The sequence below is a fragment of the Terrapene carolina genome, unplaced genomic scaffold (genome assembly GCF_002925995.2).
Source record: "Terrapene carolina triunguis isolate 2854851 unplaced genomic scaffold, T_m_triunguis-2.0 Scaffold23, whole genome shotgun sequence".
Lineage (NCBI taxonomy): Eukaryota > Metazoa > Chordata > Testudines > Emydidae > Terrapene > Terrapene triunguis.
This window is the reverse complement of record NW_020664374.1, coordinates 22,768,241-22,787,128: the sequence shown is the minus strand read 5'-3', so window position 1 is coordinate 22,787,128 and position 18,888 is coordinate 22,768,241. Positions and strand designations below refer to the sequence as shown.

The window sequence follows — 18,888 nt, the reverse complement described above, 5'->3', positions numbered from 1 at the left end:
CTTAAAATCTAAAGAGAAAAACAACAGATAAAAAGTGGAAGGGAAAAAATAAGCAACAAGGTGAAGCAATTTGTTCAATGTCACTGCAGGTCAATGGAAGAAAAATCAAAGAACCAAATTTCAAGTCCTAGCCCAGTGCCCTATCCAGAGGGCCACAGGTGGTTTTTCCCCCTTATGCTCAATATTCATTACAAAATTAGGATGTTTAAGAGAAATGAATATTGGCAGTCCAGGAATCAGTACTGTCAGCATCACAGAAGGACTGCTGTTTAGTTGCTAGCTCACCTGGGCATGTACACTTTCTCTATTCTAGTAAGTGAAGCCATGTTGTGTGTATCCCTCAGCAAGCTTTGGGCAAAAAAGTGCATTACAGTAAACTGGAAGTGCTACATAAATGTAGTACACTGACTTCTAGTATATGTGGCAGAGACGGGGGGGAAGAAGGAAGACCTTGAACCAGGTCCATTAGTGGTTTGGGGTTCACAATATAGAAACAAAATTGATTCACAAAGTTGTGTTGGCTAAAACTGTACTATTAACTAATCCGTTGGCAGGATTTTAGCAAGGTTTAACATTTATAATCATGATGGCACGTATACAAACTGTTTGGTCATAACCATATTTGAAAACTGTTTTGAATGTAACAAGTCCTAGTAAGAAAAGTCAGGACACAGCCTTAGATCTCAAAGAAAGCTGACTTCTCACACAGAGATGACGATGCTGACCTTTTATCAATATTCTGCCATTAATCCATATTAGCTTTGGGGTTAAAATTCTGTTCTATACTAGGCCCATCTCCAAACTCTGTTTCACTTATTCTTGAGTTGAGAAAGATTCAGATAGTCACTGTTACAGGAAAACATACACATACATGCAAGTTATAACTTTGTCTTTTCCACCCACACACCAACCAGCATGGCTATCCACTGAAAGTTTTCTGCCCTCCAAAAACAGAAAAATAGGAAGGGATTGAGCGTGATGTACAAGAGACGAACCTTGGATCTGAACTTCATGATCTTGTATTTTACAGCAATCTGGTCATTAAATTCTTGGTAGATGTTCATCATAGTCACAGGATTCTCTGTCTCTTTACCAGAAGTTAGGTCCATTTGCTTTAAAGAGAGTCAAATTATTTCATTTACAGATTGTGACAACAAACATTAACAAAATTAACAAGTCAGCAAAATTCAGGGTTATTTTAATGGGTAAACTGACATACAATCAAAGCTTGTAGCCAAGGAATATTATGGCACCAAAATAAAGGAGTTCACAAAATGTAAAATGTATGAAATACTACTTAAAACAGAGGACTTGGAAACTTAACATGGTAAGCAGGAGATCACCCAAGAAAACTGCCACCATTAGTTTCAGGTAAAGGAACTGCCCTTTTCTTAGCTACATCATTATAGCTTGAAAATCAGGGATATTCTACTCTGCATGATGAATATCACATATGCAACAATCAGCACAGCTTGTTTTTTCCATGTAAGCAAGTCAGAAGGCATTTTACTTCAATAGCTTCCCATCAGCAGCCCACTGAAATTCAGGCCTACCATCTCACGTGGCAGTAGATAGATAATTCTCTCAATATTTTTCACTGTCACACAACAGCTGACATAGGTCTCTGCTGATTCAATCCACACTTTACCAAACAGAAATACCACACCTGAGAAAGAAAGAAAAAACTAGATATTAGGAAACCAAAAATTCTCAAAGATGCTGCTAGCAGAAAAGCTGCCACTTTAAGTATAACTAAAGAAAGATTAATTCACCCACAGGACCAAAGTAATTTCCAATTTGTAGTCCTTGACAGTTCCATCTGCTGACAGACAGTGCTCTACAAATATCTAAGCAATCACTTTATAAACCTAGTACTTATGTGGTCCTTAACCATCCACCTCCAAAACTGTGGTAACCAAGCAATGTCAAGCACAGAAGATGGCATCACACCACTATCTTCTGTTCTCAGAGTTCTATTCTTACAGCTTCTCATTCCCCCTAAAGAAAAAGTAGGTGAAGAAAGAAAATGCTGAAATGCGTGTGGTGTCAAGTATTCCATAAAAGGCTTGAACCTCCCAGATGGAGGTGTGTTAGATGGTAACCAGGACAATGAAGTTTTTTCCTTACTCAGTTCTCCAAGATTCAGACTCCTTTGTACCCAATTAAGTTGGTGGAAGGCCTTTTGCAATCCACTGAAAATTTCACTCAATAGATTTATCAGCTTCAAGTCCCAAACTTATGAATTTTCGCAGCAATAATTCCCATAGTAAAATCCAGAAAGTTTTATATTTGACAATTCACTGCTCAAAAGAACAGCACACACAAAAAACAAGACCCCACAAGTACAACAATCTTTCCTGCAACTCATGGTCAATGAAATAATTCCCCTGCCCCAAGGGCTCTCCTGCATGGTGCTTGTCACCTGTCTTGTTCAGTGAGTATATGGGGCCACTAGGAGGGTTAGTGAGGAGAGTTCATTGCATTCAGTATGCTGATGGTACCCAGCTCTACATCCCCATCACATCTGACTCTGCTGGAGCAATGGGATGCATTTCCCAGTGCCTAGAAAACTTAGGTCTTGGATGACAGCTAGCTGGTTGTGACTCCATCCAGGTCATAGAGAGAGAATGGTGAGGTTAGGGGAAGCAACTGGAAGTTGGTGGAACTTACATCAGCACCCCTCACAAAGGGAGTGCAACAGTACAGGTGGACAACTTGGGGATGCTGTTAAATTCAGGGTGCTCCTGGATGTCCAGGTAACAGGTGTAGCCAAGACAGCTTTTTCACCAATCTTTTCTTTTCATTGTGGACCTTGCCACAATTATCCACATCTGCATCACCGCAAGATTAAAGGTACAACGAACCAGCTATAATGCACGCTACATGGGATTACACCTTGGAAACATTTGAAAGCTGAAGCTAGCACAGAATGCTGCAGTCCACTTAAGTGGACTTGTAAGATGGGAGCACATTAAACCAGTGCTGTTATCTTTCAATCAGCTTCTGGGTAGAATTCAGGAGTTTGGTTTTAACTAGGATTGGAAGGATTATATTTTTATTGGTAAATGTCGATTTCACTCCCCCCTCTCACACACACACACACACACACACACACACACACAAATATTTCTATTGATGATGGTAGAAATTTACAGACAGGAAAAATTAAGAAAATTGCTGCTTAAGAACAAGGATGTTTACTCTGTATAGTCTGACATGTGATGTCGACAATTTGTTTTAAGAACATAAGAACGGCCATACTGGGTCAGACCAAAGGTCCATCCAGCCCAGTATCCTGTCTACTGACAGTGGCCAGTGCCAGGTGCCCCAGAGGGAGTGAACCTAACAGGTAATGATCAAGTGATCTCTCTCCTGCCATCCATCTCCACCCTCTGACAAACAGAGGCTAGGGACACCATTCCTTACCCATCCTGGCTAATAACCATTAATGGACTTAACCTCCATGAATTTATCTAGTTCTTTTAAACCCTGTTATAGTCCTAGCCTTCACAATCTCCTCAGGCAAGGAGTTCCACAGGTTGACTGCGCTGTGTGAAGAACTTCTTCCTTTTATTTGTTTTAAACCTGCTGCCCATTAAGTTCATTTGGTGGCCCCTAGTTCTTATATTATGGAAACAAGTAAATAACTTTTCCTTATTCACTTTCTCCACATCACTCATGATTTTATATACCTCTATCATATCCCCCCCAGTCTCCTCTTTTCCAAGCTGAAAAGTCCTAGCCTCTTTAATCTCTTCTCATATGGGACCCGTTCCAAACCCCTAATCATTTTAGTTGCCCCTCTCTGAACCTTTTCCAATGCCAGTATATCTTTTTTGAGATAAGGAGACCACATCTGTACGTAGTATTCAAGATGTGGGCGTACCATGGATTTATAAAAGGGCAATAAGATATTCTCTGTCTTGTTCTCTATCCCTTTTTTAATGATTCCTAACATCCTGTTTGCTTTTTTGACTGCCGCTGCACACTGCGTGGACGTCTTCAGAGAACTATCCACGAGGACTCCAAGATCTCTTTCCTGATTAGTTGTAGCTAAATTAGCTCCCATCATATTGTATGTATAGTTGGGGTTATTTTTTCCAATGTGCATTACTTTACATTTATCCACAATGTGATGTTGACTATTTGTTTTAACAGCTATAAAGCCTTCACTTTTTGAATCTCAAGATGTACTGTCATTCAATCATTGTCTGACTCCCCGCTATCATCTGAACCTCTTCCCATAATCTCCCACAACCATGAAAATCTACATTGATAAAAATGTTAAAAAATGCTTCAAAACAAACATTACCCACCCAAAATTATTAAAAAATAAAAATCACATTCCGATAAGCCTAGTGTTAACCTATAAGAAAAATCGCTTCATAATTTTGGACTTGGTTACTGGAGATTTCTCTCTCCTCCTACAACATACTGCCATTACTGAGATCAGAGGTGTTTGAGCTGGAGCTCCTTCAATATAAACAATTTTTGGGAGGTCTTCAATTTCAGGACTTGCTCCCTTGGTCTACCAGAGCCCAGGTTCTCTTTCTCCCTCACCTCCTTCATTAAGCCTTTAATAAGGGTGTGGGCTAAGGTTGAGATGTTTAGGAGTAGTTCCTGGTTTATTCTTAGCTTTTTAAGCTATGGGACAGGTGACCAGAGCACTAGATGGACACCTATTGTTTTATTTTATTATTTATTCCATCAAATTTTTAAGATAGGAGTACAGCCTTCCAATTCTTTCCATAAAACAGTTTAAGGGAACCATGAAGGAAAACAGATTGTATTTCAAAGTTACAAATGATTTTAGAGTCTTATTTATCTTGCAGTCCAGCTTCATTTCAAGCAATGTATTTGACATTGTTTATGCCCATTTTCCATAAAAATAATGAAACTGTTAAACAAAAAGTAATGTCAAAATTTACTTCCCCCCTTGCACTATTAATTGAAACCAGGTGCAGTCTATTATTCAACCTTGAAATGTCAAAATAAGGACATTCTTATGCAAGAAAAACATGCAAGAAAAATAAATCCTTTCATAATTGTGTTCCATTCAGCAACCACTGACTTACAAGCCAAGACAGAAGTAAAAAACAATAACAGGGTCTTTAAGAGTAGCTATTTTATATTAGAATCATTGATTTCACCACGGCTTCAGTGATCACTAGCTGCTCTCATCAGGAAGCTTTTCAACGCACTCAGCATACAAAGAGACCGACTCATATTTAACCCCTTGGCACCACAAGTTAAGAAAGGTGTAACTGCAAAATGCATTAGACCTAGCACTTGGAGCATTAGTCCAAAGCCTCCAAAATAGGTATTTTTCCTCTACCACTAAGAGCGTGAATGAGGTTGATATGCATGGAAGACAGAGACCAAAAGCACTAGAGCTATGAAATAAGTGAGATAGGACTGAAGTATCTTGGCAGAGCTTTATGAAGATTTTTGCACAATAATATCTATTCCACAACCAATCTGCCTCCTCTCCTCCAACACATGTGACTTGTAATACAAAGACAGGTTTATCAGGACCTAGGAGATCAAACTAATGATCTAATCAGGATTTCAGATTATATTTTCAAAAGGAAGAGAACGGTGCATTTAACTATTGTACCACTTAGCCAAGAAGTTAGACACATCAACTCATTCCTAGCACACAGAGGCAAATAATGTCAGCATATTCCCCAGATTTAACAGCACTAAAATCCTTTTCCTTCCCCCCTAACACTATACCAGACCACAAATAATAAACAAGACTTTCATTTTGTCAAGTAGTTATATCATATAGAGGGAGGAATAACCCTGTGCAAGTTACAAAGCAGCTTCCGGGGGAGAACTTCAACAGGCATAGAGAGCAGCTAGTCTTTCCTTGGGCTCCTTTGAAAATCCCTGCCTTCATGGCGAGATTAAATTGAAAGGAACGAGAGAATTACTTTCTGTCTTTAAATGTGTAGATACCTGGTCGACTATACTGATCTTCGTAAGCATCCAGCCAATAAAACCTAAAGACTTGATCACCATCTTCCCCGTTCACTAGTGGCAGGCAACTGGGGTCCACTTGAACTTCTGAGGCAACTAAATCAATTTCATCCTTATCCATTCTGGTCCAACAGGACATATCAGGGAGAAAAGAACTTCTGCAAGTATTGAAAAACAGATGAGTAAGGTTGTATGTTCACTACAACCATAACTTTTGAGAAGACATGACTTAAGATCTGTCACAAGAAACCAGCTAACATGCAATACTCCATTATTTCCCCCACAAATATAGCTCTCATATATCCAGCAGACAGGCATTAATAGTTCCTTTAAACTATTAGACAGACCCCAGACATGCAAGTCTTTACAGCATGAGTAATCCCATCAGTTTGCAAGGCTACCTTCGACTGTAAGCTATCTGGGGTGGGACAGAGTCATTATTTGTTTCTGTGAAGCACCTTGTACACTTCAAACCATGATTTGACTTGTCATAATTTTCAGTCATGAAACAGTATTTAAAAAGTGCTTCAAAACTCTCTTATATAGGAAAAGGACCTTAAAATCATTACTTTCGCATTTTGAACTTCAATGGCATGACTATTTGTCACGGGAAACTGGCTTTAACTATCATTAATGTTTTGGGCAATTATAAGGTATTCAGTAATATAAATCTTTAGTGATTCCTGATTTCTGTTCATCAGCACCAAGATGTGCAGTCTAAAACTTCCACATTACATCACCAGCTCTGTGCAATATACATTGAGCACTTAACCTAAAACATTACACTGTTTACCCAGACAGGAATTGTCTATCCCCAGAAACATGAAGTATCCCTTTTCTTAAGTAGCCGTCAGCCAGTTTACTCCCTTCAACATGCACGTTTTTCAAGTCCCTACAGTGCAATCACAGAACAATGCCTTGAGAAAAATAAATATGTAAATATCAAGTAAATATCTGTAAATATCAAGTCCAAATATAATAAAGTCATAAATATAACTTCTTTCAGCAAAAAAAGGTCTTTTGCAACCACAGATCCTTACAAAAAGGATGCATCTTCCTTCACAGAATCCACTTGTTGTGTCTCTTTCTTTTCTAGTTTCTGTTCTTTCTTCAGGGCCCCGGCAGTCTCTGGTATATCCGCTTCCATAGGTTCATCAAAATCCCCATCCTCAAAATCCATCATGCCCTGATCATTTTCTGTAAGCATTGTAAAAAGAACTAAGGGGTTGAATCATTAATACAATATACTATATAATTCTAGTACATACACACAGTATTCAACATTAATATGAATCACTTTAAGCTATTTTCACACTTAGCCCCAATTGTAACTAAAATATTTTAGAACATGCTACATTTGCTATCTCCGTTGCCAGAATTTTTAAAATACCTTGAATAGCTTTCTCTGGTTTTGCCTTCACCAGTTCTTCATTTTCTGCAGTTTTTATTGTATATTCAGCACCATTCTCTTTATGGACTGCAACAGGTTTTGCTGCATAAGTGGCATGCTTAGGATCAGCGGTAGTTGGAGAAAGAACTTCCTTTTTGACAGTAGTGGGAGCTTTCCTTACTATAGGGGATACTACCTGAAAAAATATTTTAGGCACAAATTAAACTTTAATTTTCTTTAAAGGAGAATTACACTGTTTAGTTATAAATGAAGTTGGCAATAAGGCCTACAGTCAGGGTTTTGCACACTCTTCAACACAACATCAAATTTCTCAGCAACAACTCCTCAATTCCATGGCAACATTTATTCTACCACCATTTCTATTCCCAAACCTACACCCAAAAAAAAAACAACAACAAAAACCAGACAGTTCTATGGGTCATAGTTGAAAATATTAATAGACAGCATTTGTTGATTATTTTTGGGCATGAGTTTTTTGCTGTTCTCCCCAGGCCTCAGCTCAGGAGCGAAGAGGCTGACCTCAGAACCTCCTTCTCCCCATTTGTGCCAGGCAAGAATGGAGCTGGCTGTCAGCTTCTCTCTAGCTCCCCAGGCAGCCTAGTTTGCCAGCATACATTGGTACAGCCAGGAAGTTAAATTCTCGCTCCCCCAACTCTCTTCTGACTTGCTCCATGGAACAGTGCAGGGAGTGCGCACAGTACTCCAATTAACTCACAATTGTAAGGGAAATGGTAGGTATGGTATGGCAGGGCAGGGGGAAAATACAGTTGTGTGCCTAACTGCAGCAAATTGGTGAATGCCAGTTTATGTAACCATAGTATCCAAATTCCACGGGGCCCTGATTGAGATGAATAGGACAGGCTACACCCCTCAGTCCTAAGAGTTTCAGGTACTCTACAGATGCAGACACAGGACACTGCATCATTTAAGACTGTTTACATTTTGGGGGTACTCGCTGAAACCATAAAGGCAAGAACAATTTTCAAATGAAAGGTCCGATTCTGGAGCATTATTATGTAGCAAAGGAATGAATTCTGCAGCGACACAATCACAGGATACATGGGGCCTTGCCCATGTTAAGGCAGCCCAAGTAATTTTTCAGTTGTTTATAACTTTGCCAAACTAACTAACTGTTTGGACTGAAGTTTTACAGGCTCTTTCTACCTCCGGCTGATGCGTCTTTTTAAAGTTTCAGCAAAGACCATTCATTTCCAACAGCAAGGTTAGGGGAAAAAGAGGTTGTCTTCCTAATGTTAAAATTGATTTCCAACCATTTCACTGAAGAGTTCCAGCCTCCCTATGCTCTGAAGCAGAGATTTAGAAGTTGATAAGGGGACAGGCCCCTTTTGTTATTCAGTTACATTTAGCGGAGTTATAAGCCTCTCAAAAGTTCCCATTTGCACAAACTCAAAGCATTTAGAGGCTTGCTGCTTCGAAAAAAAAAATCCCTAAATGTTCTCACTCCACTTTTGCATGCTCCCAAAACCTCTCTTCCGCCCACAAGGTCCACTCAGAGCTAGAGCTTCAGACAGAACATTGGAACAGCTGCAACTACCTCATCCTACCCCCCTGCCTTTAACCTTGAAAATGGTGTTCTGGGAGGGGAGTCATGAGATCTTCCAATAACTGGTGATAGTTCTATGCACTTTATTGAGCAAGGCCTCACTACTGTCATCATCTAGTTCAGATGGGGAAACTGAGGAACAGGAAAATGAAGTGTCTTGCTCACGGTCACAGCAGGCCAGGGTCTTAGTCATGAATAGAACCTTGGTCTCCCAAGTCCCAGTCTAATGCTCTATCTAAGGCTCCACTGTCAACCACTAAATAGAACAGGTCTGTGCAGTTGATCTATTGTAAACTAAAATAAACTATTGTAAACTAAAATAAAGTTTAAAAAATGTTAATATTTATTCTCTCTATTTCTTTTTACCTCATCTACCCCAGCTGCCCAATCATTATTCCTGTCTTAAATAAGCCTTCCTTTGATCAAAGTTGCCTATTCCCTTTCTTACTCTCCAGAATCCTAGACTGTTACCTTCTCCAACCGCATCCTCTCTTATTCAGCTTCTGCACTCTCCTGAAGCCACCTTCACTAAGGCCTGGTCTACACTGGGGGGGGGGGGGGGGGGGGGGGGGGGGGGCAGAGGGGTCGATGTAAGATACGCAACTTCAGCTACAGGAATAGCGTAGCTGAAGTCGACGTATCTTATTTTGACTTACCTCCCATCCTCACGGCACGGGATCGACGGCCACGGCTCCCCCATTGACTCCGCTACCGCCACTCACCCTGGTGGAGTTCAGGAGTCGACGGGAGCGCGTTCAGGGATCGGTATATTGCGTCTAGACGAGACGCGATATATCGATCCCCGATAGACCAATCGCTACCCGCCAATCCGGCGGGTAGTCTGGATGTACCCTTTAGTACTAATGACTCCTCCTACTTCAACCAAATAGACACTTCTCTATACTTATGTTTCCAGATCTGCCTATTGAAATTGAAAACGTTAGTCACTACCTGCTCACTTCCACTTAGTTTCCAAGACTTTCTTCCTGGTTCTCATTCTACCTTGTGGACAGCTCTTAAAAACCTCCAATTGCTCCTTCTAGGACAGGGGTTCTCAAACTTGGGGTGGTGACCCCTCAGGGGGCAGTGAGGTTATTACATGGGGGGGGGTCACAAGCTGTCAACCTCCACCTCCAAACCCTGCTTCACCACCAGCATTTATAATAGCATTAAATACTTTTTTTAAGTGTTTTTAATTTATATGGGGGGGGGGTCGCACTCAGAGGCTTGCTGTGTAAAAGAGGTCACCAATACAAAAGTTTGAGAACCGCTGTTATAGGACCATCAGACCAGTGGCGCATCTAATCCAGCATTCTGACAAAGGACAGTATCATATGCTTCAGAGGAAAATAGTAGCATGGACAATTATGGAAGAGCGTGCCTGATGGCTAAATTTCTTACTAACCTATGTCAGCTAGTAGTTGACTAACACCCCCGAAGCATCAGGGTTCAGATCCTCATTTAGATATATGGATAATTTTTTAATCCTATTAAATTTAGTCTCAATAATCTCTTGTGACAAATCCACAAGTTAATTATTCATGGTGTAAGAGTATGTTTCAGTTTTTAATTTGTTTTTCCAATTGCACTGTCGTTCTTGTATTTTAATGGCAAATAGGATTTATCTCCTCTATACCATTTGTATCCTTCAATCGTATCCCTCACTAAACTGTCCCAGTATGCTACAACTCTTTCTATGCCCATGAACATTTATCAGCCATCTCCAAATCCCTTTGACCCTCTTCCCCGCTGTTGTTCCTCAGTTTCTCTTTTCTGGCCCCTCCTTTTCCCCCTCAGTGATCTTATCTATCCCACGGTTTCATCTACTTCTACTACACAAGCTGATTTTCAAGTTCCAGGGGCTTCCTCTCCACCCAGTCTTGTATCTTATTGCCTGACATCTTTTGGATGCCCAGCTGCCATTTCAAACTCCCCTCCTCAAACATTAACTTCTCAGCTTTCCTGCTTCTGTATCTCTCCATCAACAATTCCATTATCTGTCCCACTTCCAGGTCCTGAGCCTCAGTCTCTGACTCTTCTCTCCTCCTTGCAGCTCTCACTAAGTCTTTTCACATAAAAATTGTGTCCTCACCTCATTGTCTCCACTGCTAAAACCACTGCCCATATATCAAGGCTTATGACATAGCAATAGCCTACCCTCCAGTCTCCCTGCTTCTTAGCAGTGAGTCTCTCCAAAAAAGCTGCTGCTAGAGTCATCTTTCATGCCTCCTCTCAAACCATTCTACCCCTATCAGAAGACTTCCACTGGTACCGCACCTTCTGCAAAACCGAAGGGCCGTATATGCACCCACATTCCTAAATAATATTTCCCCTATTTACATCTTTCCATTTTCCACTCTTTTTACAAGCTCTTTCCAATCTTTCTGCCTTATCTCCTTTTCCCACCTCACTTCATGCCTATTTCGTTGTGCCCCATCTGCCAAGCATCCTTTCCTCCAAATTCATTTAAAAATTCATTCTCCCTTAATAAACCCCTCAATATCCTTTTGTCATAACTTGTTTACATAAGCTTTTTAGTGCATATGAAGCATCTATGAGTAACGTGTCATGTAACTCTAAAACACTGTATGAATGGTGAAGTGATAACTGAATCTACAGTATGTACTCACCCAACTACAAAGATAGTCAGAGGCAAAAATGTATTTTCATCTCTGTATTAGAGTACCAAAAAGGAAATTACAGACCTTCTGTTTTTACTAAGGAAGCCAATAATAAAACAGGAGCTTACTTATTCAAAACATAAGTTAGTCATAAGCAAAAAAAAAAAAAAAAATTTGGATCTGCAACTTTACCGTATGGGCCGGTGACTGTACAGAGAAAGGATTCAGTGACGCTCCAACAGGTCTTTTCTTTCTTAGCTTTACAACTGGAGGTGGAGTTATCTGAACAGTCTAAAAAGGAGGGAAAATATGAGAATGGCCCTGCATTAGTAGAATTTGACAGAGAAGGAAAAAGCCACCCAATTTTTCTCTTCACCCTCTAACCCCGCATACATGCTGCATCAGCTACTACAAAAGTATCAGAGTCCCAACAAAAAGTGACACTATGAAGTGTCTTCACTTTGGGAGCGTTTCCTCAAATTCCCTAAGCGAGTGAGAAATCCTTCCACACCAACTAAACAACCTTTTTTTTTTTCCAATTTACTTGAAGTGACAAGGCCACAAGGATTCTAATACGGTTTTGGTTTTGAGTGTTAACATTGTGAAAAAATTAATTGGAAAAAAAAAATCATTAAAAGCAGCTACATAGCTTGCTCCTAAACTAGAGGAGAATGCAAAACAATGGCCAAGGGGGTCCAGAACAGTCAAAGCCGCAGTGGGAGTATTATGCCAACTGATAATATAGTATTATACAAAATCTTGGTGTGAAAAGAAAATCAATAAAAATTTTAGATCATAAGTCACAGTAGAGGGACCACCTTTCCTTGTATTTTATACAGCATCAAGCACACTGCTGGCATTTAAATAAAAGAAGGAGTCTTGACGACACAAATCTTTGGATGAAGTTTGGAGACCCACAAGAGCCAAAGAAATTCAGTTAAAAATGTGTGGATGCAATGGAAAGTTTTCCAAATGCTTCTCATCCCTCACCATAGATTTTTTTAGACTACAGCTAATATGAAGTATGACAAAAAAAGTTAAAAATTCAGTTATGGCTGAGAGTCATAAGTTTAACGTGTTGCCTTTACAAACTGTTTCAGTAGACAATAGTTCAGGAGAATGTGTTATTTAGGAAAATTTGTAGTTGGTTTTCAGCACTGGCATACTAGTGGACAAACAATTTTAAGATGTACATTTGTGCCCGTAAATGCAGAAAGAAACAATGCCATTTAGAACATGAGGAGAAGCGTATTAGTGAACTCCAAAGCTTTATTAACTAGCCAACTATTCCACAACAACAGACTGTGTACTTAAGTGAAAATATGATGAAAGTATTTTGTATTAAAATGTTTTTCTCACTTAGCCTCCACAAAATCTGGTATTTCACATATGCCTTGCAACAGCAGACAATATCAGGATAGCATGAAAGCATTTCCTGAACTATTTAGATGTTTGTGATGTTAGTAACAGTTAATAAGGTGACATAACCCTATAGTTAGGTATCAGATAGCGTGGGAATGAGTATCGAATATTTATAGTAAAGCTAAATGAAGGACATGGCAATGTTCTAATTTTTTTTAAAATATATTTGTAATTTTAATTTATATTAATGATGTGTCATGTTCAGTAACCCCAAAGGACATTGTGATACGTGCTGTTGAAAGTGTTAGTCTTTGTAATTTTAAGGAAGTCTGCTAATACAGTAATGAGTACTGTCATGCTGATTAACTAGAGTCATTGGCTGACCTGACTTTTTGTGTACCTAAAGATGGGACAAAGATTGTCACAGCCAAGAGTTGGGAATGACTTCACTAAAATAATAAAATCTTAGGAGGTCCATTTAAAAAAAAAAAAAAAAAAATGCTTCTTAAAAACTTCTGATAACTGGATGAATTGCATCATTGATTGGGGTGTTCAGTACATTATACCCCTCAGAATTCAACTACTTACCTCAGCATTCAGATCTTGCAGAATATCCCCGAGTAAGTCATCCTTGGACAAGTCTACAGTTTTCTGTAAAATATTAGACAGCTGTATTAGCTATATAGACTTATAGATTCATAGATTCATAGATTCTAGGACTGGAAGGGACCTCGAGAGGTCATCGAGTCCAGTCCCCTGCCCGCATGGCAGGACCAAATACTGTCTAGACCATCCCTGATAGACATTTATCTAACCTACCCTTAAATATCTCCAGAGATGGAGATTCCACAACCTCCCTAGGCAATTTATTCCAGTGTTTAACCACCCTGACAGTTAGGAACTTTTTCCTAATGTCCAACCTAGACCTACCTTGCTGCAGTTTAAGCCCATTGCTTCTTGTTCTATCCTCAGAGGCTAAGGTGAACAAGTTTTCTCCCTCCTCCTTATGACACCCTTTTAGATACCTGAAAAATTATATGCACTTAACTGAACCGAAAGACTCGGTCAATACAGAATAAGGATGTTCCCCACATACCATGGGCCAGATTTTCAAGAGTGACCAGCACCCAGAAACTCCCAGTGAGAGCTTTTAAGTCTGGCTTGTGTGGCAATTGATTTTAAAAAGTCAAACAGTAGTAACCAAAACATTTGTCACTTTGAGTAAAGAAAATAAAGTTACAAGTCTAACTGAACGTAGGACATTTAAATTGAAATATAAAAATACAACTTACATCTGTGTTTTTCTTCCCTGCACTAGCCATAAACATAGACTTGATGGTGTTTGGCTTTGACACCACAGACTTCTTCACGTTCTTTTTGTCATTTGTGGATGTTTTGTCACCTTTTCCTACAGGAGCAAGAGAGAGAAGTGATTTCTCAAATAATTAAAGACTCCAGTTATCAGTAGGGGCTGAACAGTTGATGGAATTGGTAAAGGGATCATCTTTAACCTTTAGGCTACTCGCTCATATCCAGCGTAAGTTGGCAGTTCATGCAAGGCGTTACAATCTAATAGCTGTTCAGAATTACATTACAAAAAGCTATCACCAGAGTTTGTAGCCTTCTTGGAAGTATCACACAGGCCAATTACTGAACTACCTCTCATATACTAAAATGTGGTCACTACAGAGCAGTGGTTCTCAGCCTACGGCCCAATCAGCACAGAAATGCAGCCCATGTGACATCCTCAGGGCCATACAGGTAGTATTGGATGCGACCCAGATAACTCATTGTGAGCCGCATAGGTGGCCCGTAACAGTAAATAGGTTGAGAACCACTGCTCCAGAGTATGGTACAGCAGAGTATTTGCATAGAGGAAAGATGGTACAGTGGTTAGTTAGCAAGCCTAGGACTATGGAGACAAGGTCTGATTCTTTGTGTTGCCAATGACTTCCTATGTGACTTAGTCAAGTTACCTAGCATGTCTAGTTCATTAGTGCACATCATCAGGGTCCACATGGACAGCTAGTGTGGGATAGATTCATACCCCAGCTTGCTGCAAACTACATGTTTGTGTAGACCTGCCCTCAGGGAGTTGTGCAGAAGCTTCCCTTGCCCCTGTACATATCCTGCAGATAAACATATGACTTCTGTCCTCAAGGTTATTAACTGGTAGCTTTCACAAGAACCAAAAGAAATTCAGTCAAGTTTTTAAACACAAAGAAACCACTAAAGAACATAAGAACAGCCATACTGGGTCAGACCAAAGGTCCATCTAGCCTAGTATCCGGTCTTCCTCCGACAGTGGCCAATGCCAGGTGCCTCAGAGGGAATGAGCAGAACAGATCATCATCATCATCAAGTGATCCATCCCCTCTCGCCCATTCCCAGCTTCTGGCAAACAGAGGCTAGGGTCACCATCTCTGCCCATCCTGGCTAATAGCCATTGATGGACCTATACTCCATGAACTTATCTAGTTCTTTTTTGAACCCTGTTATAGTCTTGGCCTTCACAACATCCTCTGGCAAAGAGTTCCACAGGTTGACTGTGCGTTGTGTGAAAAAATACTTCCTTTTGTTTGTTTTAAATCTGCTGCCTATTCTGAAATCCTGTCTGATCATACAAGCTCATCAAGAGTATCCCAGTGCTAGGACAGAAAGCTTCTATGGTAAACGCAGTTGTTATAAGAAACTATGTTTACACTTCAGTAAGAGGCACTCTTTCCTGGTAGTCAGTATTGAGCCCAGCATAATGTTAGGGGCACTACGCTATTGAAAGTGCAATCTTTCATGAGTTGTAAGAGATTCTGATCATTTGTTGCCAGTGGAGATCCTATGGCATTTTTGACAAGAGTGCAGATATTAAACGTTGGGTAATTACATCCTGCACATTCCATCTGAAGATGCCAACACAGCAAAATGACGTTACACAATTGCAACATTTCTCCTCTCTATTGGAGAAAGGGATCCCTGCATATCATTTGTAAATCTCTTTAGATTGTCCATGATGGAACTAGCAGTATAAATTAGATTTACTGTATATTTATGAATACATAATCACAGGCTTAAGCATGAAAGTTACATATGGACATGTCTAAAGCCCCAACCTCTTTAAAGTAGACCAATAAGGAAGAAAGTGAACAGACATTTCCATATTTAAGAAATTAATTACACTTGTTTGAAGACAAAAAGACTTACTGGATTTTTGAAAATGTTTGTATGACTTAACATTGGCTCACTTTCATAAGTTAAAGTTATTTCAGTTAGATAGCTGGTCATTAAAACATTAGACCCCAATCACCACTGATGCAGCTTCATTCAAGTAGCACTGAATGTTTATCAAACTTAAGATATTTTATTATAAACAGTGCCAAAAGATGACAAATATCTAAATGGCTTCAAGAAAATTTACAGAGTTCTATTATAAGCATTGTTTTTGCCCTATTAAAACTTTGGCTAGTCACACTGGTTTGGTCTGAAAGTTAGCCGTTTTACTCTACAGGTTGAACAGTAAGTTTGAAGAAAATTGGGCAGACTGTAGAGTAACAAGACTACACAAATTTGTCCTGAATATTGCTCCACTAACCGCTACAGAAAAGGCTGCACGTAAGGTTTGATAAGGGAAATGAATTATTTTTTGTACAGAAAAAGGATGTGATTGCTTTCAATATATGCTGAAAAATACTTCATAGCAATTTAGAAGTGAAACTTGAAATTTACTCAAGTACAGCTTTTTCGTGATGTTCTAGCTAAAAGAGAAGGACTGTAAAACTTAGGTCACCACATATAGTTAAATACCATTGAAATCCAGGGCCCATACTTAAACAAAATAAGCCACAGCATTTTGTAAAGTCACCTGCAGTCTGCACAACCTCCCAAGGCAGCTGCCTGCTTCTGGACCAGGGATCAGCAACCTTTGGCACGCGGCCCGCCAGGGTAAGCACCCTGGCGGACCGGGCTAGTTTGTTTATCTGCCACATCCACAGGTTCGGCCAATCACGGCTCCCACTGGCCGTGGTTCGCCGCTCCAGGCCAATGGGGGCAGCAGGAAGCAGCAGCCAGCACATCCCTCAGCCCGCGCTGCTACCCGCACCCCCTTGGCCCGGGACGGCGAACCACGGCCAGTGGGAGCCGCAATCGGCCGAACCTGCAGACGCGGCAGGTAAACAAACTGGCCCGGCCTGCCAGGGGTTTTTTATTTCAAAAGGGCTAACTTTAAAAAATTAAGGAAATTAGTTAGGGAAGTGAATTGGACTGAAGAACTTGTGGATCTAAAGGTGGAGTAGGCCTGGAATTACTTCAAGTCAAAGTTGCAGAAACTATCAGAAGCCTGCATCCCAAGAAAGGGGAAAAAATTCATAGGCAGGAGTTGTAGACCAAGCTGGATGAGCAAGTAGCTCAGAGAGGTGATTAAGAAAAAGCAGAAAGCCTACAAGGAATGGAAGATGGGAGTGATCAGCAAGGAAAGCTACCTTATTGAGGTCAGAACATGTAGGGATAAAGTGAGAAAGGCCAAAAGCCATGTAGAGTTGGACCTTGCAAAGGGAATTAAAACCAATAGAAAAAGGTTCTATAGCCATATAAATAAGAAGAAAAGAAAGAAGAAGTGGGACCGCTAAACACTGAGGATGGAGTGGAGGTTAAGGATAATTTAGGCATGGCCCAATATCTAAACAAATACATTGCCTCAGTCTTTAATGAGGCTAATGAGGAGTTTAGGGATAATGGTAGGATGACGAATGAGGATATGGAGGTAGATATTACCACATCCGAGGTAGAAGCCAAACTCAAACAGCTTAATGAGACTAAATCGGGGGGGCCCAGATAATCTTCATCCAAGAATATTAAAGGAACTGGCACATGAAATTGCAAGCCCATTAACAAGAATTTTTAATGACTCTGTAAACTCAGGGGTTGTACCGTATGACTGGAGAATTGCTAACATAGTTCCTATCTTTAAGAAAGGGGAAAAAAGTGATCCGGGCAACTACAGGCCTGTTAGTTTGACATCTGTAGTATGAAAGGTCTTGGAAAAATTTTTGAAGTAGTTAAGGACATTGAGGTCAATGATAATTGGGACAAAATACAACATGGTTTTACAAAAGGTAGATTGTGCCAAACCAACCTGATCTCCTTCTTTGAGGAGGTAACAGATTTTTTAGACAAAGGAAACGAGTGGATCTAGTTTACCTCAATTTCAGTAAGGCATTTGATACGGTTCCACATGGGGAATTATTAGCTAAATTGGAAAAGATGGGGATCAATATGAAAATTGAAAGGTGGATAAGGAACTGGTTAAAGGGGAGACTACAACGGGTCATACTGAAAGGTGAACTGTGAGGCTGGAGAGAGGTTACTAGTGGAGTTCCTCAGGGATCAGTTTTGGGACCAATCTTATTTAATCTTTTTATTACTGACTTTGGCACAAAAAGTGGGAATGTGCTAATAAAGTTTGCGGCTGACACAAAGTTGGGAGGTATTGCCAATACAGAGAAGGACCCCGGGATATCATACAGGAAGAACTGGATGACCCTGTAAACTGGACTAATAGTAATAGGATGAAATTTAATAGTGAAAAGTGCAGGTCATGCATTTAAGGATTAATAACAAGAATTATTGTTATAAGCTGGGGACCCATCAGTTGGAAGTAACAGAGGAGGAGAAGGACCTTGGAGTATTGGTTGATCACAGGATGACTATGAGCCGCCAATGTGATATGGCCATGAAAAAAGCTAATGCGATCTTGGGATCCATCAGGCGAGGTATTTCCAGTAGAGATAAGGAGGTGTTAGTACCGTTATATCAGGCACTGGTGAGACCTCATCTGGAATAGTGTGTGCAGTTCTGGTCTCCCATGTTTAAGAAGGATGAATTCAAACTGGAACAGGTACAGAGAAGGGCTACTAGGATGATCCGAGGAATGGAAAACCTGTCTTATGAAAGGAGAC

At 40.1% G+C, this 18,888-nt stretch overlaps 1 protein-coding gene across 1 annotated transcript in view; it reads right to left on the bottom strand.

Moving 5' to 3' along the window:
• The window catches only part of LOC113406259 (DNA polymerase alpha catalytic subunit-like), a 350,159-nt gene that overhangs the window by 307,311 nt on the left and 23,960 nt on the right, over positions 1-18,888 (bottom strand). Inside the window, exons 5-12 of the mRNA XM_026649907.1 lie at positions 14,233-14,348; positions 13,529-13,591; positions 11,771-11,869; positions 7,373-7,568; positions 7,023-7,179; positions 5,962-6,140; positions 1,554-1,666; positions 996-1,112 (exon numbers count right to left, since the gene is read on the bottom strand). Of these exons, the coding sequence (XP_026505692.1) occupies positions 996-1,112; positions 1,554-1,666; positions 5,962-6,140; positions 7,023-7,179; positions 7,373-7,568; positions 11,771-11,869; positions 13,529-13,591; positions 14,233-14,348 (1,040 nt within the window). The remainder of the gene's footprint in view (positions 1-995; positions 1,113-1,553; positions 1,667-5,961; positions 6,141-7,022; positions 7,180-7,372; positions 7,569-11,770; positions 11,870-13,528; positions 13,592-14,232; positions 14,349-18,888) is intronic.